At 37.2% G+C, this 27,429-nt stretch overlaps 1 protein-coding gene across 9 annotated transcripts in view; it reads left to right on the top strand.

Annotated features, from left to right (window-relative positions):
* The window catches only part of PCLO (piccolo presynaptic cytomatrix protein), a 324,118-nt gene that overhangs the window by 222,203 nt on the left and 74,486 nt on the right, over positions 1 to 27,429 (top strand). For 5 of the 9 annotated variants that reach the window (XM_077179156.1, XM_077179154.1, XM_077179153.1 and 2 more), the window contains exons 11-16: positions 16,024 to 16,132; positions 16,750 to 16,817; positions 19,310 to 19,521; positions 24,410 to 24,460; positions 25,317 to 25,447; positions 27,049 to 27,075. In XM_077179156.1, coding sequence (XP_077035271.1) covers positions 16,024 to 16,132; positions 16,750 to 16,817; positions 19,310 to 19,521; positions 24,410 to 24,460; positions 25,317 to 25,447; positions 27,049 to 27,075 — 598 coding nt within the window. Of the gene's footprint in view, positions 1 to 16,023; positions 16,133 to 16,749; positions 16,818 to 19,309; positions 19,522 to 24,409; positions 24,461 to 25,316; positions 25,448 to 27,048; positions 27,076 to 27,429 lie in introns of those variants that run through there. The other 4 variants (XM_077179155.1, XM_077179152.1, XM_077179158.1 and 1 more) reach the window with 3 other exon arrangements.

Genomic DNA, 27,429 nt, shown 5'->3' with positions numbered 1-27,429 from the left:
TTCTAGGTAGGTGTGTGCAAATTCTTCCAAGACCATAGGAATCATTATGAAGAGTTGTTAATAATTTAATGTTAAAAAAGATGACCTGATGGGAGTGGGTTTTCTCACAGAAGAACATTATCTGTCTTTTACATGGCTTGGACAACAGTTTGGAATGGTTTGTCACAGAGCTTCACTGCAGTGGCTTAAAAAGTGACATGGGCACATAGATAAAGCCTTTGTTTTCTCTAAGTATTGGGTAACACAGGAAAAGGAAATAGAAGTAAACAAAATATTTCCTAAATTACTTAAATTAGATCAACCAATCTCTTGAGATAGTTAGATAAAAAATATAGTTGTGTAATCAAATTATTTCAGATTTCCAAGTTTTTATAAAGAACTCCTGAAGCATCTGGTATCACTGTTTTCAAAGGAGATGCTGAACTGCATTGTACTTTGCTCTGACCTAATCTGATCTGACACCTTGATTTTCTTATTCAATTGAAAGAGTAAAGGAATTCAAAGAACAAAACCATAATTTTCTGTAATTAGATTTGCAATATAGTACATTAAAACATAGAAATATGATGTAAAATAATACAGAAAAAGCTTTTGATGTCAGCTTAAAAAAAAAAAAACCACTATGTGCACTCTCAAAAATTACACAAAGACTTTATTTCAAATTTCTTCAAGCATGTTCTATTCCAAAAACCTAATTAGACCATACATAAGGTGTGACTGAGAAAATCTTGTATGAGAATATTCAGGTTTCTTTGAAAAAAAATAAACAGGTGATTGTTTAATTTGACATTAAACAGAGAAAAATGCTAATTAAAAATGATTAGTCTTTAGCCAGGTTTCTAATTCTGGTATTTGAGGATTACCATATAAAATTAGTTAAATATGAAAAAGTCTGAAAAAAAAAATCTACATTAACTGTACTTGTATTGTAAAAATGCAAAATTGAAGTTATTGAATTGCAAATTATCTAATTTATTAATGACTGAAGCTTGAAAACATTTCATCAAGCAGAAATTAAGCCTTAAATCCCTATTTTTACTCCACATTCCAAGCAAAAAAAAAAAAACAAGCCAACAACTTTTTGGAAAAAAAACTTTATTAAAGAATCAAAAATTTTGGGGATTCCTTTAAACCTTGGTACAAGTAACTGATAACAGACCTGTTTGAACTGTTTCTTATTAAAACAATAATATTTTTTTGCCTGAAATATTGCTTAAAAATTGGGAAGGTTTGTTATAGAGTTTTTTCCTCAAACACCTTACAGTGTTTGAGCCAAAACTCATTGGGGTCTATATTATTTCTCTTTGATTGTCATGGAATCATTCAGATACAAAATAGACATAGAACACTTTGTATTAAATCTTTAAAAGTCCATAAGGCCTTCAAGATGATACAGGTAATTTGATGATAAAGAACAATCATCCTGCAGTAATGCTTGTACTAGAGTGGTTCCTTAGTCTTCAGAAGAGTAAAGGATTTTCTGTTGGCTTGATTTGTTTTTCTTTCCTTTTCATAAATTCATTGCTAAGAGATCAGTAAGGACAGAGTAGAGACACAGTGATAGACATCTACTAAAAGAAACTCAAATTAAAGACACAGGGAAAATATTTGCAATCTTTTTGCATGCTCATGTGCTAACTTTCCATTCCAAAGCAGTTCACATCAGGAGGAGGCATGTCTGGAACAGCCTTTAAAGACACCCAGAGAAGCAGCATTAGCTTTGGTACTGCCCACAAGCCCTGTTCCATGAGGGTTCAACTTTTCAGAGGCAATTCCTCTTTCTGAGCACTTCTCATCAGAGCCAGAAGAGTGCTAACAGCTGCTGTATTGCACAGCAGCACCCAGGTTGCTTCAACCCAGCCTGTGAACTTGTGTACTGCTCATGTGCAGTCAGACTGCATTGCAAAATGCACAATGAATATGGGACAGGCCTGTGTTGGAAGGTTAGGCTGCACAAGGTAAAAAAGAGCAGGAAGGAGAGAAAAAGGGCATTAGCATGATCTGTTTAGAGGAAATGAAAGGTAAAAACAAAGGAAAGCAGTGTGGTGAAAAACAAGCTCCCATGTTCGTAATTTATATTCATGATATATGTTCAATAAGAGAATCTATTTTCATAGGCAAGATGAGTGCCATTTACCTGCCCATGTGCAATGACAGGGCCGTTTGCAGATGCTGACCAGTCACCCCAATGAACAGAGGGTTTCATTATTTCCTAATTACGAGATAATGTGCTGAACAGCACCCCATGAAATTAACCTTTAAGATGACAGTAAAAGGAAATGAGTCATTCCAGGCAACGCTCATCATGGTGTGAGCTCTACACTTGCTAAATGAGTTCTGTCATAGTGTGGGTGAAGTGGAATCAATCCATATAATTCATACATTTGCTGCTCATACAGACAGCTTTGGAGCTGCTAAGTAGAAATAAGCATTGACTTATGTCTAACTAAAGCAAAGTTATGTATTACATTAACTGATTATACTTTTCAGATGGGTCTGAAGTCACTGAATAGAAAGAACTGAGAGTTCCTGAGTGTGTGAAAGAGAGGATAAAATGAATCAAAATTCTAGGAAAGTACTTTCATGACTGGGGAAAATGGGGAGGTAGAAACAGTTTTAATCTTAGACAGTACTAAAGAAAGAAAAGATAAATCTTTCATCATCTTATTCACAGACCACTGTAGTATTCTTAGAAGTATCAGCCTATCTCAGTGGTAGTAATATCTCTGCAATTCACACAGTAGAAGCTGACTGATTAGTTACAAAACAGGGGCTTTCTTCTGAATCAATAGCTGTAGAGAACATGAGACAAGAAAAACACTTCCCACTGTTCTGGAAGGAGAGAAGATCCAAAGAAGGAACTGAAAATACCTTCAAGCATGACAGCGAGCCTTGTTGAATATGATGCAGGCAGACTGGCAGATATGACAAAAACAGCTTTACTGCAGATGAGCATGAAGCACACACTGCTCTATCTGGATGAATTCCCTTCAATGGTGCACATGGATGGGCTGCAATGCTGCCTCAGAGGCTCTGTCTCTGAATGGAGACTGGCTAGGAGAGCACCTGACAGCTACAGCAGATAAACACTGCTCTGTTGCCTACACTTCTCATAGATATGGAAAAATTTGGTGCCACCTAATGGACAGCCCCCAGCTCCCAAATTCTGAATGTGTTTTACAGGAATTCTTTTGCAAGGCATCTAAAAAAGGATCTCCCTATGCTTGTCAATGCTTCACATGCAGAATTTCTCATTCAGCATCCTTAATCACATGTCTTCAGATGAAATATGCATTTTTATAGGTGAAGACTTAATAAGCCACATGGGTAATACAAAGATTTCTGTATTTGCTGGCTTTAAATTTATGAACTGGGGTCATCTCACAGCTTCCTCAATTGTAGCAATATAGCAACACATAAAACTAAATTACTGCACCTAAGTGTTCTGATCTGTTTATTGGTGAAATTAAACTAGCTATTCTGTCAGTCACATAAATTATTCTACACCATCCTTAAGCAAGTTTTCTGCTACATGGACATTGCTATCTCTTTCAGTAGAAATTATGACTACGTCAACAAAATATTTAGCCCAGGGGGTTTATATCAGCATGTGTACACTTGCAGAGTATATTAGCAAAAATGAGTTAGACTATGGACTCTTACAATGACTGCCATAAAGAGTAATACTGCAAATAATTGTTATTCCTGAAAAAACTGTTAGGGATAACCTATTTGCATGTCATGTTCTTCAGGAAGCAAAACAGGTAAGAAAACATAAGAGTGTACCTCTTGTATCAGATAAGCCACCAGATACAATATTTATCTGTGATGTCTGAATAGATGTATTATGCTTATATGTGTTGCAAGATGCAATATCTCCTCTTGCTTGTTTGAGCCTGCCCTCCCAGTAGCATCATCCCCAGCTGGAATGTGAGCATTAGTATTAGAACTACAATTTGAACATCATGCTTTGTGCTCAGCTGTCACTGAATTCAGTGGTACAAGTAAGGTCATAGTCAGTTTGATGAAATCCAATTTGTAAAACTACATGCTTTGAAGAGATCCATCTCTTAATGAAACCAATTTTCCATCTGCAATTTACATTTACGGATTTTCAGGATGCATTATGGGTTTGGTTATTCTCATTTGCATGTGAAGAGAGATACAGTAGAATTAGAAGTGTTCCTGAAGGCCTCCAAGCAAAGGACAAAGAAGGAAAAAGATTGGAAATTTTATTTCTATTGCTTCGATTCACTGAAATGAACAGGGAAAAATTATTTTCTTTAAAATATATTGTACATATATCAAGGTCAGTTTGGATGGGACTGCAAATTGAGCAACCTGGCCTAGTGGAAGGTGTCCGTGGCCATGGCAGGGGGTTGGGAACTATGTTATCTTAATGGTCTCTTCCAACCCAAAGCCTTCTATGATACTATCATTCAATAATTCAATAGAGTATTTATTTTCATCTATTAAAAAAATCAAATTAGATTAACCTGTTCTGTTACTTTAAGAGAAAGTAATTATTAGTTGTGGCGAAGATAAAGAAATGCCTTTGAAACGGGATGAGTTCATAGGCACTTTAGCAATTCCTTGGATACTTTTTACCAAAGAAAAATTGCTTAAAAACTTTCATCTCTAAAGGATACAATATAATTTGTGACTCACTCTTTTATTGTATTCAGTGTGTTTGGGGGATTTGCAGTTCCAATTGGCTTTTTTTTTATTTTTGCCTTATTTTTACCTATTGTTGCATTACTGATTCCCAATATTTCATATATGCAATTGCTCAGATTTGAGTGGAGGCTCCTTTTACTTAAATTTTCCGTAAAATAAAGAAAATATGTAATTTTTGTTCTGTAAATTACAGCAGCTAATTTTCCTCCTTTTGCTTGGGAAAGAATAGTTAATGGTTTGACATGAAAAAAGCAGAAATGGTTATTTTACTATTGTACACAATAATCTTAGTATTTGATGCCTGGGAAAAAGACTTAGACATATTTGATAGCTTTGGTGAAATGACAGAAGTCTTAAAAGATTAAGAAGTGAAGTGATCAAATTTCTTTGTCCTTGTTGACCCATAATATATATTCAAGCTTGAGTCTACAGATGAAATGTCAGTTTAACATTTATGTTTGGCAGTTTAAAAAATAATGCTCAATTTCTCACTTGGGCATATATTTGAAGGAGAATAAGCTGCTGCAATACCTAGTAAAGTTAATGTGAGGATGCCATGCTGGGAATTTGGTAACAGTTCAGTGTTTAAATGTGGTTTTGATATGTAATTAAAACAAGTTGGAAGAAATAAGGACAGTTTGTCTTAGGGCTAGTTTGTAGTTGCTAAGTGGAGACTATGAAAGCATCAAAGTAGACAGGCTTATTGCAATTGCTGTTACAGGACAAGGGGTTGCCTGTTTGGGCAGCAGTTTCTGGTTGCTGTGCAGAAGCAGGAGCAGTAGGTCGAGTGCCTGCACCACACCATTGTCACAGAGCACTCAGGCTGGGGACACATCTTTCCAGCACCTTTCATCACCCAGTTCCACATCAAGCCCAACTCTCATCTTTTTGAACCATCTCAAAACCATAAACCACATCTCGTAGGCAGTTTTATTCCTTAGGAGTTTTGACCCATCTCAAAACCATAAACCACATCTCGTAGGCGGTTTTATTCCTTAGGAGTTTTGACCCATCTCAAAACCATAAATCACATCTCGTAGGCAGTTTTATTCCTTAGGAGTTTTGATGCTGTTGCTTCAGCAGAAAAGCTCCATGTGCCTTCAGGGGGTTTGAAAGTGAGCCCTGAGCCACCAGCCCTGCCCTCCTTTGGGTGGTCATCAGCTGCAAGCAGGGCCTTGCAGGGCATTCCTGTGTTTGCTGTCATGTTTGGGGTAACAGAGACTTCTCCCACAAGGAAACTGCTTTCCCTGGAGTGGCACAAATTTAATTTCTACAACTGTAGCTATCAGTCAAGGAATGTGGTATCATAAGTTTGTTTTGCTTGTCTTCCGGGCGCTTACACGGTGAATTCAGTACATTAATTGTTATCATAAGAAACACATAAATACACAGGGACTGGCTGGTAAGAGATCATTTGTTTTAGTGTAGATAATGAGAAGAAATAGCAGCTGCTGCTAATCAGAATGCGTGTGAGTATTCATAGAAGTTGATTAGGTATATAGCTGCCAGATAATCATCATCCAATCTTGCATGTACAGAATAGCTTCAGTAATTGTGCATTCAAATTTCTTTTAAAGAACCTTACAGAGAATGGCAAAACTATGGGTGTAATCCTGCATCATTTATTTACAATGCTCTTTCGTCATGCACGAATTCCACATTTATTACAATGAACCTATTTATTAGAATAATGCTACTTCTTTGATCAAGTACTGCAGATCAAATTTGTATAAAGAGATATTAATAAAAAAAATCAGCTGGCAGCAACAAGTATGTTGAAGATGTGTAAACACCAACAGAATTACATTCTAAGGTATTGAGAAGAATATTAACTATTTTACATTATTTAATTTGAAATTTTATTTAACTATTTTATATTATTATTTTTAAGACAATTTTAATAGCATAGCATGGACCATTCTGAGATGTATGACAGTCGTTGCGGGGGCTCACTTTCCTTTCTCTAATTCCTGTTACAGTTCTGTAAAAGTGGTTTTACCCTGGTAGGCAGCTACACTCTGTGCAGCCTTTCTCTCACTCCTCTGCAGTGAGGTGGAAAGAAGTCTCTCTATCACATCAAAACCAGTACAGCCACTTGAACTGCACCCTTAAATATGAACATGCACAAGTTTTCATGACTAGATTGATTAGATCTCTCTGATTCTACTCATAAAAGCTACTCACAAAATCAGATTTTTTTTTTTTGATTCTTAGTTCCTAACTCAGACTGTGCAAGACATGGCTTGAGCTTCCAGGAAAGGCTGCTTTGGGATCTCCAATCTTGGCTGAGCTGAGTAGCCTCAGCATCATGAGGGAACTTCTTTGCTCTGAACACAGCACCAAAATCAGACTATCATTAGTGTTGCTAATCAGATGCTCCTAAAAATGAGCTTTGTGCCTACATTTATCACTAAACTCTGAAGAACAAGTAATTATTGAGAACTGAAATCCTGCAGTTTTTCAACTTCCTGTTAAAATGACATTAGTTCTAACAGGTAATCATTAGTGTCTCTCATTTTTCTAGTACATATGGAACCTCTACTTCTTAGGGTTGAATAAGCCTAACAGGTATCACTAAATTCCTTTATGAATGAGTTATAGGGATACAAAATTTGGAGAGTTAATACCCAGCCCTTACTACTTGACAAGTACTATCTCCTACAACTCTATTGTTAGTAAGATTTCTGATGCACTTAGCTTTACTAATAACACTTGTCACTTGGCCATCTCAAAGTTAATGTACAATAATATTATCTTTTCACTGTGCCTTTTAACACATAAAGAAACTAAAGAGACTAATTGGTGTGTTTGTGCTGCTCACCTGGCTGGTTGTAGCAGAAGCAGAGCTAACAGCTCAGTCTCTGATGGTGCCCCATTAATTCCCTTCACCTGAGGTTCACTATCTTTCAGTTCCTCCTTCTCATTGATAAGGTACAGCTGTCAGTTTGCTAAACTGAGGAAAAAAGTCCTTTTCATTTTCTAGGACAGATTTATCACCTTAAATGACAAAGGAGGGAATCAATACACATATTTTTAGGTGCCTGAAAAGTAAATATCTTACCTCAGCTTGTATTATGGGCTCTTTTTCTAACCATAAGTGGAAGAAGGGATGTGATTCATCTCATTCCAAAAAGATGTCAGCCGAGATGAGCCATCCTAAGAGGAACCTGCTTCTCTTCATTCATTAACTACTCAAAATTCCTAGACAGCTACTGAGGCAAGACACGTACCTTTTTACAGCCAAAAATTGGTACATTGACTCTAATCCCAAAAGAAGGGAAAACCAAAGCAGCTGTATGCATGTGTGCATGACAGCTGTTCCCTGCAGACACACACAATGCTTTCCATGCTCTTTTCTTTATTGTTCTAAATCTCTTCAAAATTAGATGAAGAATAAAAATAACCAGATAATTTTATGCATTTTCACACGTGGTTCACTTGTGGTCCATTGAAACCAGCCAATTATCAAACACTTGTTTTCTGCATACTTTTTACAGCTATGGATATGAATGCATCAGGAAGTTGTACAAACGTACATTTAACTACTATAAGAGAAACATAGAACATGTTCATTTAAATAAAGTCATTCCAACGATGGAAAAAATTAGCTCAACTTGATTTAGAACACAAACAAGTTGATTCAGGGGTAATATCATGGATTTACTTTATCTGGTATTATGCAGAGCATAAGTTCCAAAAAAACTTTTCTTAAAAGGAGACTTATATGCATTATATGAAAAATACATATAGGAGATGAGAACAGCATAGCACTGGCCAGAAATTTGTATTCACTTTCCTCAGCTTTCAGGTTGCATGAGTCTCACAAATGAGATAATAGTGTGTAAATTCTACTTTATATTTGAATAATCACATAATGTCAGAACTGTAAAATTACTCCCGGGGTACAGAGGATGATTATTGACAGAGTGACTCCTATTAAAACACATCAAGTAAGGATCTCACTCTATGCCATGTGACAGACTGGCATTTTAAGGTCTTCAGCCGTTCTCATTAAGGCTTGACTTTTTGCTTAAACAGTGGTGTTTGCTCACTGTGAGTCACAAAAATTTTCTGTTCTTGTTTCTATATGACCTTAAGTAGCATTGGCATGCAATGCATAACCATGGCCTTTGCTCTTTCCTAGCAGGCTTTCAGTATTTAAATTATCCTAATTATTCCATTACTTTCTGAATTGGCCTCTGTAATCCCTTAGTGGTGACACTGCTGGAGACCAGCCAGGAATTCACCAAGCAAGGGTTAGACCCCCCTGCTCTGTGTGAGGACAGCCTCTTCAGGAAGCCCCAAGAGACTCAGCATTCTGGGGGTCCTCATTTAAGAGCAACTTGTCTTTGGCATTAGTTCTTTCCCTGCTGTACTTTTCAAATACAGCCATTCTGTCCCAAGCACCAGGATGTGTCTATGCAATTGCTATGTCCAGAGAGCAAGGGATGCCAACTGCTGAGCCTGTTTCTCACCCTCTGGGATCATAAATTGACAGCTGTGTGATGGTCTCAGAGATGTGCCTTTTGCACACTTTCAGAAGCTGGTGGTTATCTTTGTTTCTCTGCCTCATACCCCTGCAAGACACTGGAAATTGTTGCTGGGTTACTCTGTCCTTTTTTTCTTATCTCAGGGTCTTTACCCTGTTCTTTGTCTTCCTGCCAGTCTTTTTTAAAGTCTCAGGCTGCACTTTGATTTAGGCAAAGCTTTGCTCAATATGGTCCTGCCTTGTCTTTTTTTAAGCTACTTTTCCTTACCTGAGCAAAATGTCCTATGAAACTGCATTTTAATGAGTTAGGATCCTGATGACATGCTAACCTATGTGCCACGAATCACTCTTTTCTTCCAGCAAAATTCTTCTGGGAGCTCTACATACATAAATTCCCCCTCATATTTCATTCATAGAATCACAGAATGTAATCACAGAGTATCCTGAGCTGGAAGGGGCCCAGGGGATCATTGAGTCCAATGCCTGCCCCTGAACAGGGACACAGGGCAGGGGCAGGGGAGTCCAAAGCATCACAATTTGGCATTCATATTTTCTGGAAAAATCCCTTCGCCCAGGATTTTTCTTCTGGGAAGCTGGGAAGCCTCAGAGAAAAAGGAAAACAATCATTATCTGATTTGATTCTCCTGTGCTTTGCTCCCCCTCTATTTTGATTCTTTGGAATGTGTTTGGAGATTGTTTACCAACAGTTGTTTCATTGGTTTTCTGTGAGTTATTTTGACTTATTGGCCAATCAATGCCAAGCTGTGTCGGGACTCTGGAAGGAGTCACAAGTTTTCATTATTATCTTTTTAGCTTTCTGTGAGTATCCTTTCTGTATTCTTTAGTATAGTTTAGTATAGCATTATTTTATATAATAAAGTATCATAAAATAACAAATTAGCCTTCTGAAGACCTGGAGTCAGATTCATCATTCCCTCCAACATTGGGGCACCCCACAAATACAATATCACACCATGTGCCAGAGAGCCTTGTCCAAGTGCTCCTGGCAATCTTGGTGCTGTGATCACTTCCATGAGAAGCCTGTTCCTTTTCCTAATACCCAGCCCAACTCCCCTGCCAGAGCTCCATGCCATTCACTGGAGTCCTATCCCTGGCCACCAGAGAGATCAGCACCTGCCCCTCCACCTCCCCTTTGAGGAAGCTGTAGACCAGGATTGGAGCTCCCCTCAGTCACCTCTTCTGCAGGCAGAACGAACCAAGTGACCTCAGACCTCCCAAGACCATTGCAAAAACTTTGAGAGAGGTCTCATGACGACAATAGAAGGGTGTTTTATATAGACTTTGACATGCTTGCTGTCATAATTTAAATTCTTAGGCAGAATAGAAACTAACTAAAAAGAGAGTGATTCTTTAGAAATACGCTGTAACTTCCACAAGAACTGTTTGTTTGCATCTCATGGCATGTGATTTTTGCCCCTCCAAAGGAAAATGCCAAGCCCAAATATCTCTCAATTCACAGATGTAACTGAAAGAAGACTAACAGAACTGCATTTGTGTAAAGAAGAATAAATTATTCCTCAGAAAGAGAAACTGAAAAAACCTCACTGAATTTGGAATTCACAAATATGAATATATAATGCAGGCAGGGATATACTAGTCTGAATTCATATCTGGCATTAAACTCCCAGGAAAATAATGGTTTTAGCTATTCACCATTCATGAAAGAGACAGCAAAGAGAAATTCCTGCAGCCTCATTGTTAACTATCTTTAGGTGAATCTTATGGTGACTTGGAATTAACAGACTTTTTCATTCTACCATATATTATTATATAATATTAAAAAATATGAATTAATAGTAAACTGCTTTTAAAAGAGGAGGTTTTTTTGAGCCCAGTCTAATAATGAAATGTTTAAGACTTTCAAGTCAATTACAGCATTTTGTGAAATGCTCATTTCTTTGGCAAAATCATTATAATCTCTTATATGACGTTACTGAAAATGAAGTAAATACACTCTGCTCTACAGCTTCAGTGAACACTGTGAAGGCAGAGGGAGTGGGTTGGAGACAGAGACCAGCCCTCACCTGATGTTCATGTGGCAACAGAGAGAGCTCATTCCTCCAGCCCCTCTTTAAAAAGGGAGTTTGCCTGGGTAACTCATTGATCTTTGACACCACCCAGCTCCCTGACCAGGGAGATGTCAGCAGCTTACGATGGAATGTAATTGGTTGAGGTTCCTGTCTGTCAACCCAGGGGCTGGTTGGGTTTCTTATTTATAGGCATATTAATTGCCCAGTGCAAGCCAGTTTGTGCTGTGATATAATGTGACAAACAACATGCTGCAAAAAAACAGTTGTTTTTTCTAAAACACTGAATAATTACAATGCACCACAACATTTTGTTCAGTGTGGTATAACTGATCATCTGTCTGCAACTCTAATGTAAACTGATCTTTGAGGCTATAGTAATGGTGAAAGCGCTATAAACATATCATTTGTATCATACTTGTTTTCATAAACAGTAACTCTAAGCTTCATTTAACTCTCCAGAACTTGAATTAGGTCACACAAGTACAAGCAGATCATCACATGTTGCTCTAGCATAGTTCAGACTGAAGGGTGATCTGTACTTGGCATTTTTTGGCAGCTATACACCCCACCACTGATTTCAGATTTAGAGACACATGGACTCATGTGCCAGCATGTGTCTAAATCTGAAGTCAGTGTTGGGGTGTATAGCTGCCAAAAATGCCAAGTACCCCTCAAATACAAGTACCCCTCATTTGCTCTGACCATACTTTTATAAATATCATTTTATAGTAGTGTAGCAGCCATAAGGCATAGGAGGGTCCCTTATATAATTTGTACTCGATGAACAACATATCCATTTTTAAGAATCATGAGTGTTGCCTATATAATAATTATTGTAATAAGTGGAAAATATTCAGCTTGAGAGGGAATGACAAATGGAAGAAGAAGTTAAGGTGCCAACAGAAAATAATGAGTTTTGGTGTGATTCATTCAGTTTGGGGAAATACATTAACACATTGACTTCCATCAATCTATTTTGAACCATCAAAGAGGTTTAGAAATAAAAGAAAAATAACTGGAGAGCATAGACTATAAATTAATTTAGTGTTGAGTATTAGACTGCAGGTTTATATTTTTTCTCCTTATTCTGAGTGCCTCATTTTACTTTTATAGCACTTTCTGGGATTTCAAACTAATGTTTCTGAATTTTAATTCTTACTTGATATAGAAAGATGCTAATATTCACTGATTTTTATTTTACTGATTGAAGTTGCTAATCTATAGAGTCCAATTTCATTTTCCTTCATGAGCATTAGATCAGTGAAAAATGCAATTCAAAATGACATGTTTATGATGTATAAGCATAAACAATACAGACTATGAAGAAGCAGAGAATGAGCCCCAGCAATCTGTGGGTATAACTATGGTGCAAACAAAATCAGAGGCTGTATTCCAAGATTTTAATATTTAGATATTTTTAAATTCCAGTAGGACAGCAGCTCTGAGACTTTAAAATGAATGGAAAACTAATAGGTTTTATACACAAGTAGAGTTGGAAATAATTACAAACTCTTAGTGACACAGCAAACAGCAGTTTTTCCACTTCTTGGGTGCCTTGGGTACACTGAATAAGGGAAGCTGCAGTATAATAGTGCATTAAAAGTGACTGAGATTAGCTTTATAATAGTGTACATTATGTTACAAAGGGGAACAAAATTCAAGAGATGTTCCGTGGTTCGGTTTAATATTTCTGTATTTGAATCAACTATGTCAAGACTTGTGTTTAGAGTAATCAAATCCTTGGATGATTTTCAGATTCCTTTCAATTTCAACTGTAATCATGCTGCTAGCTTATGTCTGAAAGATGAGTCTGAAGAGGAGAGAAAATATTAGAAATCATGTAATATGAGTGAAAACTGAGAAAAATATTGTGCCTTCCAGTTGACAGAAACTGTAATACAGAGACCTATTCTATCTGCATATTTTGTAATTTGTTTTGTGCTGTTTTATCAGTTGGAATGTTATATCTACAACCACATTCAGTTAAACAGTACAGATTTATCACCCGGATGATGGAATGAAAGATATATTTATTGAGAGTGTGGGAGCTGATATTGCTAAAATTAAGTTGTTGCTTACCCAGTAAAATAATAATAAAAGAAAGAAAAATGCTAGAAGAAATAATATATTTGATTATCAGGGCTAGTACTTCCTCAGCAGAGTTTCCATGGAGCAACGCAGGTTTTCTCATCTTCCTATTTTTTTTGATTTCTGCCCTACTACACTGATGACCTGAAGCATACAAACTTTTTGAAATGTGGCTATCATGTCCTGACTGCCAAAGGCCAGTGATAGAATGTGATTGGTCTTAGGAATTTGTTTTTTTAATCACAAGTCACATGTGACTTCTCAATACTTTTTTTCTCTTTCTGTTAATTAGACTTGCATATATTTATAGCAGTTACATGCTGAGAAAAAAGAAATCAGCTTTTCACCTACATTTCTCTTTTAGACCCAAGGGCTATCAGTCTGATCAGCTCAGACGTTTAAGTTGCTTGATTTTAAACACTCATGGATCCACAAGGTACACAATAAAAAGAAAATAGCCCTATATTGACAGTCTAAATGGATATCTGTGTTAGCTGAGGCTGTTGAAATTCAATTTCCTTTCAGTTTGTTGCTTTGTTCATGTGTGTGTGGCCCTTCTGACCAGTGAGTGACTGCAGTGCTGTTGCACACACTGTTGAAACTCTCACCAGTGGAAATCAGACTTGGTTTCCAAATCCTGGCACTGCAGTTGTATTCAGCTAAGCTCTCCCTGCCAGTCTTTTAAATTAAAGTGAGTTGTTAATAGTAGCTCAAGTAACTCATAGTGTTTTGTTGAAAAAGCTTTTTTGTTTTGGTAATATAAGGATGTTAGCTGCTCTCTAAAATATCTAAATCTTTCAACCTTTGTTCTTGTTCCTTGCCTCTACATGGAAATGGGGGTTTTGTTTGTCTTAATCATGAGGTTCATAATGTCATACATTACATCCTACGCCATGATAGCATTATGAGGGCACACATTAAAAAAAAAATACAAAAATAACTTCATTTCCTTCCTTTCTAGAAGCCTAAAGACCAAGCTCATGCTGTTATATTTGTATGACTGAAAATCAGGGGGAAATGAATTTGTTCATAATTACTGTTGCTTTATTCCAGAGGAACTGAGTTTAAAATCAGATCTGCTTTGACAAGCAAAAGCAAGATCATGTTTTTGAATCATGGCTGGTAAATGAAAGGGGCTAAATTTTAGGAAAAGTCAAATCTATTTTGACATTAGGCAGCTGGCTTTACTGCCTTATGAGCATTACTTTTTAGTTGTTCTGTGTTGTTTGTTTTTCTGTAAACATCTACAAACAAAAATATAAATTCTGGCTGACAACAGTTATGAGCAATTCTGATATTTCAACTCCTAATTCATGGAATACGGTGGAAAATTTTGGAATACAAATGTGTATATTTATTTCTCATATTCTTTCATTGTCACATAATTTAGTCTGATTTATTCCATGAAAATTTTTCATTATATTTTATTTAGCAACATGCTTTTATATGAGTTTATCTCCACATTTCACTTCATTATTTTTCCCATTTGTTATATGCAACAGCACAGGACTTTGAGATTAAAATATGACCCAGGTGAAGACTTGGTTTTATCTGTGTAAGTGGTAGCAAGCTAAGTGTTTGTGGTTTTCTTTGCTGTGTGGGTGATGTGGTTTTCAGATGTTTTGCAATGCATTGCTTTTAGTCGACTATTAATAATTCATTATCTTGTCCCATTAAGCAATTTTTTTCCCATTAGAGCCAGAGGCTTGGATTTTGACACTTGTAAATCTGTTTGGAGTTCTTATGACTAATTAATTCAAAATTTGAACCTAGCTCTCAGGACCTCAGGTGTAAGTCCCAGATATGAATTTAGGGCTTGCTTTGTGTAAACATTTCACCTTAACCAAAAAAATTTTTATCTTATCAGAATATACCTCACATGATTTATAGGGGAATTGACTCTGCAAATGCTGGGTAAAACACTGTGCAGGTACTCTGCAAAAACTTCCTTGTGCAGATACATTGAACCATATTGAGTCTCCTGACTCAGTCCTGGGACACTTGGAAGACACAGCAGACCAGATCCTTATTCAATATTTTTCAGCCTGATTAATATAGTTCTGTTTGTATCTTCCACAATGAAGTACCTTCATCTGTTTTGTCCGTTTTTTATGAGAAAAGGTACAGAAGAAAAATTTAAACCTGAATACTACCAGGCTGATGTTTGAAATGTGGAGGCACATGTTTTTCATTAAAATAGGTCATTCCAAGCCCTTCAATTTTTTGTATTTTTGTAAGTGACAAGGAAAAGAAAATATATTTGAATTATCTAATCACATTCACAAATTATTTCATTTTTAAGCTCAGCTTCTTAGCAGCAATTTGTCACTGTGGGAAACAGTTATCTTCCAAGACCATGGCTGGCCAGGAAATGTCTGGTATAGAGTGTTTTGGTTTCTTGCCATGCAGGTAGGTGTGCATGGTTTTGATATTGGAAACATTTTTCAATATCATGGAACCCAGACTATGGAGGGTGCATGCATAGTTTGAAACAGAGAGAATTAATCTCCTGTCTTGTTTCAGCAGGTAAGTTATAGCTGAAGGGACAATAACATTCAACAATCTAATCTGTGTGAAGTGAAATGCTAATGTCTTGTGCCATTTGAACAACATTCACTGAATGTCACATCAAATTGTCTTGTCAAAGCAAGGCAAGAAGGATCTAACTGATGCCTTTGTCAAAATCTGAGCCCTTGACCTCTTGCTGTTTTGTCTTAGGAATGCAGGTGCTGGAGTGGAATGGCATCCCCTTGACTGGGAAAACTTATGAAGAGGTTCAGAGCATTATTATTCAGCAGAGTGGGGAAGCAGAAATATGTGTAAGACTGTGAGTTTTTCCCCATCTTTCTGTTTCCATTTCTTTTTGGCTTTTCATGGCTTTTGTTTCTTTTAAACTTTTTTAATTTTAATTTACAGTTGTTAAGGTGGAACCTTTGTTAGCACAAAACATCAATGGAATAATAAGCAAGAATTCACTGTGACTGTGGGAGATCCTTTTATTCTGTTTTTCTCTTAAAGTCAGAAGGAGAGATAAACTGAATCAGATGCTAGTAATTATGCTTTTATAAACAATGATAACTCCATTGTCAGGCCACAATCTCCTCTCATGACAAACATGCAGTTCACTGAGTTTACTGATGTTAGAAAAAGAAGGTAATATAGTAATACCTGGACTTCTAGTGAAATCTGCATCCTTTAGATAAAAGTCATTTAAGCATCATGAGAAATGCATACACTTGCATTAAATCCATTAAAGATTTCACCTTAAAAGAAGCTTTTCTTCTCAGCTCTTTAACAGCATTGCAAATATATATCAGCTAAGGAGGGACCATGCTTGGGAGCTGCTTTCTGTCATGAACCACTATTCATTTACCGACTTAATACAATAATGAGGGTATGAGGAAAGAGTTTCTTTTGTCTCAGGCTTCCACTTGCTTTCTTTAGGGACCTGAACATGCTCTCGGACTCTGAGAATCCCCAGCACCTGGAGCTGCATGAGCCAGTAAGGGCAGGTGAGAGACAAGAAGTTGCTTTGATGTTGTAGGGCTGGATAGCAGCTGAAAATTGGATGTGATATAAACTAGTATGTTAGTATGGTAAGATCTGATGTTACATCCCAAATATTTCCATGGGTAGAAAGGCAACCATGCCTTATATAAAAAGGCAAGACAAGGGGATCCAGTGCACCCACAGCAAGTTTGCAGACAACCCTAACCAGGGCAGGAGTGTTGATCTGCTGGAGGGTAGGAAGGCCCTGCAGAGGAGTCTGGGCAGGCTGGATTGAAGAGCCAAGGCCAATTGCATGAGATTCATCAAGACAAAATGTCAGGTCCTGTACCTGGGTCACAACAACCCCAGGCAGCCCTACAGGCTGGGGGCAGAGGGGTTGGAGAGCTGCCCAGAGGAAAAGTGCCTGTGGGTGCTGGGTACTGTGAGGTTTACATGTGATATGTTGTTGTCCTTTTTCCTTCTTTTGCCCCCAAAGTTTACTTTGCCCTGGGTTTGCACCTGAGTCAGTACCTGGCCAAGGAGTTGCTGGTGTCCCCAGGACCTCATCTGCCATCCTGTGTCCAAACCTTCTGCTGCCACCCCAGGCCTCTGCTCCTGTAAACTGCTTTATTAATCTGGAGTCATAAATACTTCAGTCTGCTCAGTGCAATTACAGCTGTGCCTTTCTAGAGCAAAATGATGAAGAGTGGGCACTATACAAGGTGAAGTGTAACTCAGACAAATTTAGGTTATAGTCATCTGGTCATTAGACAGTTGCAGCCAGAGAGGCTAAAACAGAGCTCCCAGCAAACTGCAGCAAGTCCAGATAACACACAGGTCCTAAGGCCTATGTTCATAGAACTGTAGAATTGTCAGTGTTGAAAAAACTCAGTGAAAATACCTGTTAGCTTAATACAAGGTTTGTGCCTGTTATAAGTGACAAAAACCCAGTACTTACTGGATACAGGGATGCAGTAGCAAGTATTCAGTTTTGTCATGTGAGTTCTGTGATGGCAGTGCTTTTGGGGGGATTTCCTGCTGTTCAGTCAATACCAAACTGCAGGCTTCAGTCATTGTATCAGTCATATCTAAGCTAACTTTGAATCAACATCCACACTTACTAGTGATGCAGCCCCCCAGCAAGCTCAGGGCAGATTAAGATTGCTTCACTCACCCTTCTGTGGGTCTGCTCTGGGTTCTGTGGTTTTGTGGCTGCTCTTTTATCAACCAGAACCTCAATTACCTGGATTGAATCCTCCATTTTCTAACCATGGAAAATTTCCTAGCTATTAATATATTTACTATCAAGCTACCTTTAGTTAAAAATTGATGTTATTGATAGTAATTGAAAGCAAAGACTAAGTATGACAGAGCTTTGAAGCAGAGCTACCCACATTAAAAAAAAAAGCCAAAACAAAAACACCAAAAAGCATTGAAAGACACTGAAATCAGTTTTGGAAAGGACAAAAACTAGAATAAACCAGCTTTTTTATTAATGAAGAAAACTCAAAATGGACGGAACAGAAATAAAAGAAAATTTTTCCATTCTTGCAGGCATGTTTCCTCCTAGTCTGGCAATCTTATAGAGGTTTCTAAGTTGGAACAACTCTGTAGAGTTATTGCCATTACCTCTGAGGTTTGGCAGACTGTTTGTGCTTTAGAAAGGAGCAATCTCCATTTTCTCTGAGAGAAAAATGAATTAGCCAAGCAGGCAGGAGAAAGCTGAAGTTTTGTTTTAAACCTCTCCTACTTCTGAGAACCTGGGACCCAAGCTGTGCCTAGCATCCTTTTAACTCTATTCAGTCTAGCAGATATGAAACTTACTTGACTTCATTTCTGTGTTAAATAGAAATTGCTGTCTCCAAAGGGTAAATTCCTCCCACTCATTCCTGGTCATCAGGGAGGGCAATCAGACTCCTACTACAGATGCCTCACAAAGGTGTGAGTGATGTAGGAAAGATGAATCAGGGCTTTCAGCCTTCATTTGTTTACATTTTTTCTTCTGTGAATAATTTGTGGTAGTAAAGTTTTGAGGCTTTTTTCTCTACATTTTTGTGTAAATTATCTCAGGAGCAGTTCTGTTCAATATCCACTTGATTTTAAAAAAGTTTAAATGAGATTTAAACCTTTTACAAGAAAGTTCAGATACTTAGTGAAAATGGACCAGTTTCAAACAATGAGTGATAGCACAGGCCAGTCTTTAAAACTGTAATTTGCTCCAGTTTGATTCAAAATTATCAGCCAGGCTTGTTTTTCTTCACCTAGAAGTACCTCCTCAGAAAGCTTCTTAGGTAAAGAGCACTAGTAAGTAGCACTAGCACACAAAGATTGGAATTGGGATGTTGATGCTGCGGGAGAGATGTTGATTTTCCATAGGATGCCTTTTGATTGTTCAAAGTATACAGGCAGATGACATGAAAACTTGTAAGGATTGCTTTGCTGTCCCTGTACCATGGCAAGATGTCTCTGGATGTGCTGGCTGTTATCAATGCAAAGCTCTCTTGCTTTAATCCAGTAGATAAAGCAAAGTCCCCAGGGGTTGATCCCAAGCAGCTGGCTGCAGAGCTCCAAAAGGTTTCCCTGCAGCAGTCGCCTCTGGTTGCTACTTCAGGAGTGGAAAAGGGATCTCATGTCCACTCTGGAACCACTTCTGCCACCTCCAGTGCTGTTCCCAGCCCTGGTCAGCCTGGTTCTCCTTCAGTGAGCAAAAAGCGGCACAGCAGCAAGGTAAGAAATCTACAAGTTGTGGAGCAAGGACATTGTGATGACAGGAAGAAACTGCCTCTTTACCTCCTTTAGTGCAGCAAGAAATCCCAGCACATCTTGGGAAACTCATTTCCTGGATAACAGTGATATCACTGTTAAGATATTGAATCTGGACATATAGAAAGATTACATGATTTATCCAAGAGATTTTTCCCTCTCTAAAAAAAACCAAAACAAAACAACTTAATATCATTGTTTTTAAACAAAATAACTGCCCTTTACAGCCTTTGTTGCTCTTGCTTTTTAAGTGCATCCTACATGGGGGTGAGGTACTTTGTCCACTAAAGAAGCTGATATTGCTGGGACTATAATTTTTCCTCTCTGTACTAAACTGCTGCTCAAAGTGCCACAAGCTATGAATAATCATAGCAATATTGATGTCATAGCAATGTCTCTGAAAGCCAGGAAAAGATTGAAAACAAAATTTACCATTTAAAGGTGTTTTGTCATTAGCTAATTCCTGTGAACTTGCCAAGCATAATTTCTCATTTTCTTTGCCATATCCTTTCCATTCCTCAGCTGAAGTTCTGTGCATCTGCACACCTAAAAAGGGAAGAGTGGGAATTTAGTAGCATTTTTTCACAGTTAAAACTGAAAACTAGATCATAAAGTCATCTGTCACATTTTTGCATTTTGTGTCAAAAAAGTCAAGACCTGAAGTGAAACTCAGTTCTTTGAAGACTGAATTTGCTTAAGCAATTTGCAAGACTGCTGATGGCTATCCTGACTATCCAGCTTCTGACTCACTTACAAAGCTTCACATTGCAAAGTGCTTTCTAAACATTTTTACTCTGCACCTTTATTCATTTTTGGGACTGTCAAGTTCCTACTGAATTATAGTTATGGTTTTAGTTTTGTGCTGTTGAAACTATGTCTGTGATTTGGACAGATATGTTAGGTACTGCACAAACCAGAACCAGCAAATGGTATCTGCTCATTTCAGACAGTTCTTTGATATGCCAATATAACTTTCCTGTGAGAGGAAACACAAAAATAAAAATCTTTTTCATCCAGCAATTCAGTACAAACTGGGAAGATATTTATTGATCAGTTTTATTTTGGATAGTAATTCTGTCTTGCCACAATGCCCATAAACTTTCTACAAACTAATTCAGGTGTGTGATGCAGAAGTTAAATCCATATGCCAATATTTACTGGATCTAACTTCAGGGATGTGGCAGAATTGCTTAATCCTTAGGTCAATAGTTAGATTCACTACAGAATACTCTGGACATTGTATGCATTTACATATGAGCTTGTTTGCCATGTTCATGGTTTTTGCAACTGAGAATAATAAGTTTCTGAAGTACAGTTCCTGGGTGAAACCTGCCATCAGAGTGCAGGCACTGCATGCAGAGAGCAGGGCTCTTAGTGCACATGCCACCATCTACACTGAAATGTGGATGTCACATTTGGTGGGATGAATCACACTCCTAAATTTACAGTGTATGGAGATCAATGAGCCCTTGCTGTGCAGTATATCCTGGAGATGTGCCCCATTCTGTCTGCTTGAGGAGACTGGGTTCCCAGCTTTGGCACTGTAGCAGGTCACCTAAAGTTAGATGCATAAATTTAATTTCCTGCTTCACAGAGGATTTAGGATTCTTTTATGAAAATTCAGCTCTAGGCTTATAAAGATGAAACAAAAATTTGTTAGAACTAATGCCTTTATGTAGGAGATGCAAAAGTCAGAACTAGTCAGGTAAATATCTGAAACATTCTTTGCTTATTTGTGAAAATCATGTTGAGAGGGATTTCTTTCATAACAAGCATAGCTCCTGTTGACTTGTATAGTTTCTGTTCATTGACTTCAGGCCAAGTTTCTAATGGTGTTGAGCTCTGTTAGAAGAAAAAGCTCATCCTTTCTGGAACTGCTCTTTGCCTTGGGCTGACAGCATTTCTGGCAGGCTGCAGCCCTGCCAAAGTATCATGACAGACTAAATATCCAAACTGCCTATCTCTTGTTTTTGCAACTGTTTTCATTTTTAGCAAGTACTTTTAAAAGGATGTTTGTATAGAATATACACTCTAGAAATGCTGTTGTAGTCTCTGCCATATTCTGCAGTGCCAATTTTCTCATATTTATTGTTACTACAGAAGGTGATAGTGCCTCGTGCATCAAAGCCTTGAATTGACCAGTTTCACTTCATGGTCATCACTGAGCAGGTGTGATGGCCTTACAAAGCACCATATTTTACACAGGGTGTGTGAGTGCATGTAGGAGTATCAACAGTAATTAGACAGAAATTGATTAGCCATCACAGGAGGGATTTAACCCTTGGAAGCCTTGAGCTGACAATATCTTGTGAAGACCTGTTTCTTTTGTAGTGTAAATGCATGATCATTGTATGGTGAAGATTGCATCCAGGATATAAATGACCTATAGAAACATTTAATATGAAGAATGGAGTAGTTTTTTTTCCCTAAATCCTCAGATCCTTTAGTGACTCTGAAAGTCAACTGTGAAATACTTTTCCTCTTTGCAAATTAATCCTCACTGAGGCCATGATAAAGGAAAATACTCTTTGGCATCTCTGCCTCTCAGTATGGATCCAGCTTCAAAGCTAGCCCTGCTCTGAGCTGGGGGTTAGACCAGATGGCCTTGAGAGGTATCTTTCAGCCTAAATTATTCATGTTTCTTTAAAATATATGGGTAATTTTTCATTATCAGTTTTAGATCTGCTGACATCAGAGAAAACAGAATATTTTATGCATTGAATCATGGTCTTGTAAATAATACAGTGATTCAACAATGATATAGAAACATAAGATTGCACATTTATTTTTACAGAGTCCACTTTACAAACTACAGCTTAACACCTTCAGAAGTCTCAATACAAATTCATCATGCCCCTTCCTTTCTCTGTGAACTCCTCCTACATTTTCCATACTCATACAATCCATATTACATGACATTTGGAGTGAACACACTCATTATTCTCACTATTCCAACTCATGAAAAATGAGAGCATTTAGACTATCAGTGATTTTGTAGCCACAGCACAGCTAGCTCCATGTTATTTTTGGTGGTGTCAGTATTGTCAGTGCTAGTACAGCCTGAGGTCAAAACTATTAAGTATAATAAAATCCCTTTGTAGAGGTAAAGTATGAGAAATACAAGCCATTTATGGCCTACTTTGAAAGATTGCATGATCCTCAGGTAGCTCCCTGTCTTTGGCAAAATCAGTGAAATTAACTCTCTGAATAGTCTTGTCAAGGACCTAACAAGTTTTAGGAGTATTTTGCTGTCAATCTAAAATTTCATTTCAGATTTAGAACATTTTACAGACTACTGCTAACTTATTTTAGCTGCTGGATGAATCAAACTTCTTTAAAAGATTTGTAAGGTACTAAGAGAAGCTGATTATAAGATTTTTCATGAGAATTATGTTTTGGATGCAAATGCATTTACAGACAAATCAAGTTTTATTTAGTTTTGAGGTTTTTGTTTTGGTTTGGGTTTGTTTGTTCATTTGTTTGTTTTTCTGGTAAAGCTTGTGCATAAGGCAACAAGACAGTGAATATACCCTTATAAGAGGCAGATTTGGGCTGGTTTTCTCCTGTGTTTTCATTGTGATTGTGTTTAGCTGGGATTTTTCTGGTTAGTTCTGATCTGTAGATCTGACTTATTGAGAGGATGTTTCTTCAACACAAACCTGAAAAGGGCAGTGCATCACCTCAACTTCATTCTGTGGTGCAGGAAATGTGGGCACTTCATTGGCCTAATTTTAAGCAGTTGATGCCCAACACCCTAAAAGAGCCTTGAAGGGTTTTCTTGGAGTGTCTGGCAGCACAAAAGAGGCAGGTGGTTTTTACTCTTCTAGGAAAGAGATAGAAATACAAATTACATGGAATAATGTCAGGCAGCTGCTCACATCTGGAGGAATAGGAAATGACAGCTTCCAGACCAGTCTCCTGAGAACAGTAGGTTTGTCCTTGTTTGCACCATTTGTTTTCTGCTGCATCAACCAAGGAAGCAGATGTGGAGAGAATACAAAAATATTCAAATCCTACTGCTAAAACAGAGCTTTCTTGCTTGACTGATGGCTTACAGATTAGAGGTTGGTCCAGAGTGGCTCAAGGCCACCAGCATTTAACAGAACAGCAAATTTTTGTGAGTTCAGAATTCTAATGAAGTGGTGATATTATTTTCCACAAACAAACAGGAGGGAAAAAATGGCAGAGAGAAACATTAAGGATTCTATTGCTTTTTTGTCAAAAACTTAGACAAATGTAATGATAAAGGAGAGAGGAAAGCAAGGACAGAAAATTTAAATTTCATGTCACAGAAAGTGTGGGGAGGAATTTGAAGATGAAGTGTTGCAGCTGAATTGACTATCAGAAGACATAGAATAAAGTAAAAGACAGTTTATGAGGTGCCTTGCAATTGTGTAATCCACTTAATACTCATCACTTAGTTTTAGTACCATTTTCACTCTTTTGACCCACTTTCACCTAAACTCAATTTAAATTAGTGCAACTTTTGCCTTTCTCTGCCTTTCTCATACTGACAGAAATATATGGCTGTGTTTATGTGGCATGGTCCCTTCTTTCTCTTGGCAGCATTCATGTTTGTTAGGCAGGGTTAATGCCATGTGGTTTTTTCTCCCCATGCCTCCTTGTCTGCTCAGACTGTAAAGGTTTGGCGTTGAAGTTGTTTCATTCTGTACCTGCATAAAAGCTGATCAAAATGGCTGGGCTGGACTTTAAGTGCTGTTGAAATATAACCATTAGTTTTGACTGTGACAACTGGAGACAGTTTTTTAAAAAATTTGTGGCAATACAGCAGTATAAGCTCCATCTGTTAAAAAAGTTAACTTTGAAAATCTATTTATTTTTAATCTCGCAGCCCACGGAAACTACAAAGTCTGCTTCCCATCCAATCACTGGAGAAATACAGGTAAATGTGGAGTTTCTGCTGTGTATACTGTTGTTGATACTAGTTGTTTTTTCTTTGAAATAAGTTTGCAGAAAAATATCTCCAATAATTTATTCTTATTCAACTCCAATCCCTTAAAATGTCACTAATGTAAGTCAGTGCTTGATTTTGTACCTGTCTTTAACGTTGGATTATGAAATACAACCAGAAGAATGGAAAACACTGCTGTTCCCAAAGGGACTAAAAGGATAGTTAAATTCATTCTAATCCTTAATCATTGGCCACTTCTTGTGGTTTTTCTTTAGAAATTCCCAGTCTGTTTACATTGAAGTAAGAATTGCTGTGAATTTCTTATAGCGCAGCGTATTTATTTCCATGCCATACCAAGTTTGTGGTTATCCCTTATGTAAATTGACTTTAACCTTTTAAAACACTCAAAAGAGAACAGCAGAACAACTGAAGCCTAACTTCCTATAGATTTCTGGGGAGTTTTTCCCCTTTGATTAATCTCTTCTATATTAGCACTAAGAGTCTTTCCATAGTATTGTAACATCCTCGTCATACCTGTCCTCCAGGTAGATAGGATGTGTGTAATTAATACTCAATAAACTGGCTACTGCTCAGAATAATATCAAGGGCTCAAATTTCCTTTACTTTTTCCTGACTGGAATATGAAATATTTCCATTTTTTTTCAATGTCCAGTGTGACGATCTAGCGTCTCATTCTAGTCAGGAGAGACAAAGAAACTTCTGGAATGTGTTTATTTGGAGGGAACACAAAGGTCTAAAAAATTTAATCAAAGGGTTTAGGAAATATTGAATCACTCAGAAACTAAAAGTAACAAATAACCCTACTGTGTTTTAATGCCTTCAATAGCTTCAAATCAACTACGACAAACACCTTGGCAACCTCATCATCCACGTCCTTCAGGCAAGAAACCTTGCTCCCAGAGACAACAATGGCTACTCCGACCCCTTTGTTAAAGTTTATCTTCTTCCAGGGAGGGGGTAAGTGTAGGACAAATTTTAGCTTGAATTTTCTTTTAGTTTAAGTTTGCTACTTGGCATTAATAAACAGAACCAAGAGTTATTGCTGTAGAAAATCCAGGTTCAACACCAGCAAAAATGGTGGATTTTTAATACAGAGTCAGATCCTATTCCCAGGAGAATATACATATTTTGCTAATGACCTTAGGAAATTTATGATCATTCCTGTAGGTATATGTTTGTTGGTTCTTTTTGTGTTGCCTTTTAAAAATTACAATGCATGTAAAAATATTTAAAATAACAACAGTCTCAATGAAAATGTACTAAATAGATGCAATACTTTCTGTAATACAGAAAGATGCATGTTAAGTCTAGCACGGAATGGTTGCTTCATCTCAAAACAATCTCAATTTAGGATTGATTTGCAAAAAAACAAAATTAAAGTACCTAAGGTAGATTTAAGGTTGCAATATAATAAAAAAGCCAAGAAATACTCATCAGAAAATAAATTTCTCCATCAGTATTTTATGGAGCTTTTTTTTTTTTTTAAGAGTGAAGATATGGTTTTAGAAATACTGATAATTTTATATTTAATGACTATACAAGTCACAAATCACTTTTTCACAGATCATTGATTTTTTTGACTCTGTAATTACAAATAGCTCATTATTACCACCTTTAAAAGATATGTTTCTGTATCAGCAATATTATAACTATTCTTTTGCCCTAATGTTACAGAATGTCATATGTATATGGAGAATGCATAAGAATACATGGTTATAATAATGCTGCTGGCTTCAGTGGCACAATGGATATATTAAAATTAAGCTGATGGATCAGACTCTATATTGCAAAGACAGATTTGTGGAAACTCCCCTGCTTGTGTAATAATGCTCATACTAAAAGACTCTTAGGATAGAGCAATGCAAATAAAAATCTGTATTTCTGTTCTACTCAAACTAGCAGGAAAATGGATGCTCAGGTCACAGCTCACCATTTGGCATATGAGCAAGCACCACTAAGTGCATGAGTGGTACAAATAAAGCCAAACATTTCCTTTTATGGCTTGCTAATTCCAGCTATACAGTATTCAATATTGTTTAGTAGCACTGAGCTAAAAACTATTGCTGAATGTAAGGGGAAGAGGTGCTTAAGCTTGAGAAGTTTTTAAATGCACATAAGGGTCTCATAAAATTTTTGTCAAATCACTCAGTGGGAATTTTGCAGGTACATTCATTGATATGGAAATAAGAGTTTGAACTAAAGGCATGTTCATTCTATGACATATCAGTTTAAACTTGTTGCCAAGTTATGAAGAACTGGATATTAGTTTTGTTTGGGTTTATTGTTCTAAAGCATGCCATTGTTATAGTTTTCCATGTAACTTGGGCCTTTAGTCTGGGCCCAGACTTTTTTCGGAAAGTAGAAACTTGGGTTGCTGCTGAATAACTTTTATTTGTAGTTCAGTCCATGCTAGACTTTTTATTCTTCCTAATACCTCTATTTCCTTTGATTCTGATACTAGAAACTACTCATTATTCATGTTTTCTTCCATCTCTGTTCTCATTTTCTCTTACGCTGCTCCCTCTGTGTTCCTAACTCCATAAATTCTGGATGTGCAGACAAGTCATGGTTGTCCAAAACGCCAGGTAGAGTCCACTATCTTCCAACTTTATTCTTTCATTTTCTGTATGCATGAATGAGACAGTGAGCCTGTGCATTGAACTACAGAGTTCTCTTGAGTTCTGATGGCATGAAACTGTGGTATGGTTTTGTTTTTCATTTACTAATTAGGACATTTCAGGAACTGGAAACAAGTAGTTAATGCTCCTTTGTGCAGTATTATTCTAAGACCAAACTCTTACGACAAGCAAAATGTCTTTTGAAGTCTGGAAGAATTTAGTTCAGAGATATCTAAAAGCTCATTCTCACTCACTGAAAGTTGAAAAATAATTAAATGCAAACCTCTATCAGGATTTTGAATGGTGTAACTGTCAAGAGAA

The sequence above is a fragment of the Agelaius phoeniceus genome, chromosome 5, assembly GCF_051311805.1.
Source record: "Agelaius phoeniceus isolate bAgePho1 chromosome 5, bAgePho1.hap1, whole genome shotgun sequence".
Lineage (NCBI taxonomy): Eukaryota > Metazoa > Chordata > Aves > Passeriformes > Icteridae > Agelaius > Agelaius phoeniceus.
This window is presented reverse-complemented; position numbering and strand designations above follow the sequence as displayed.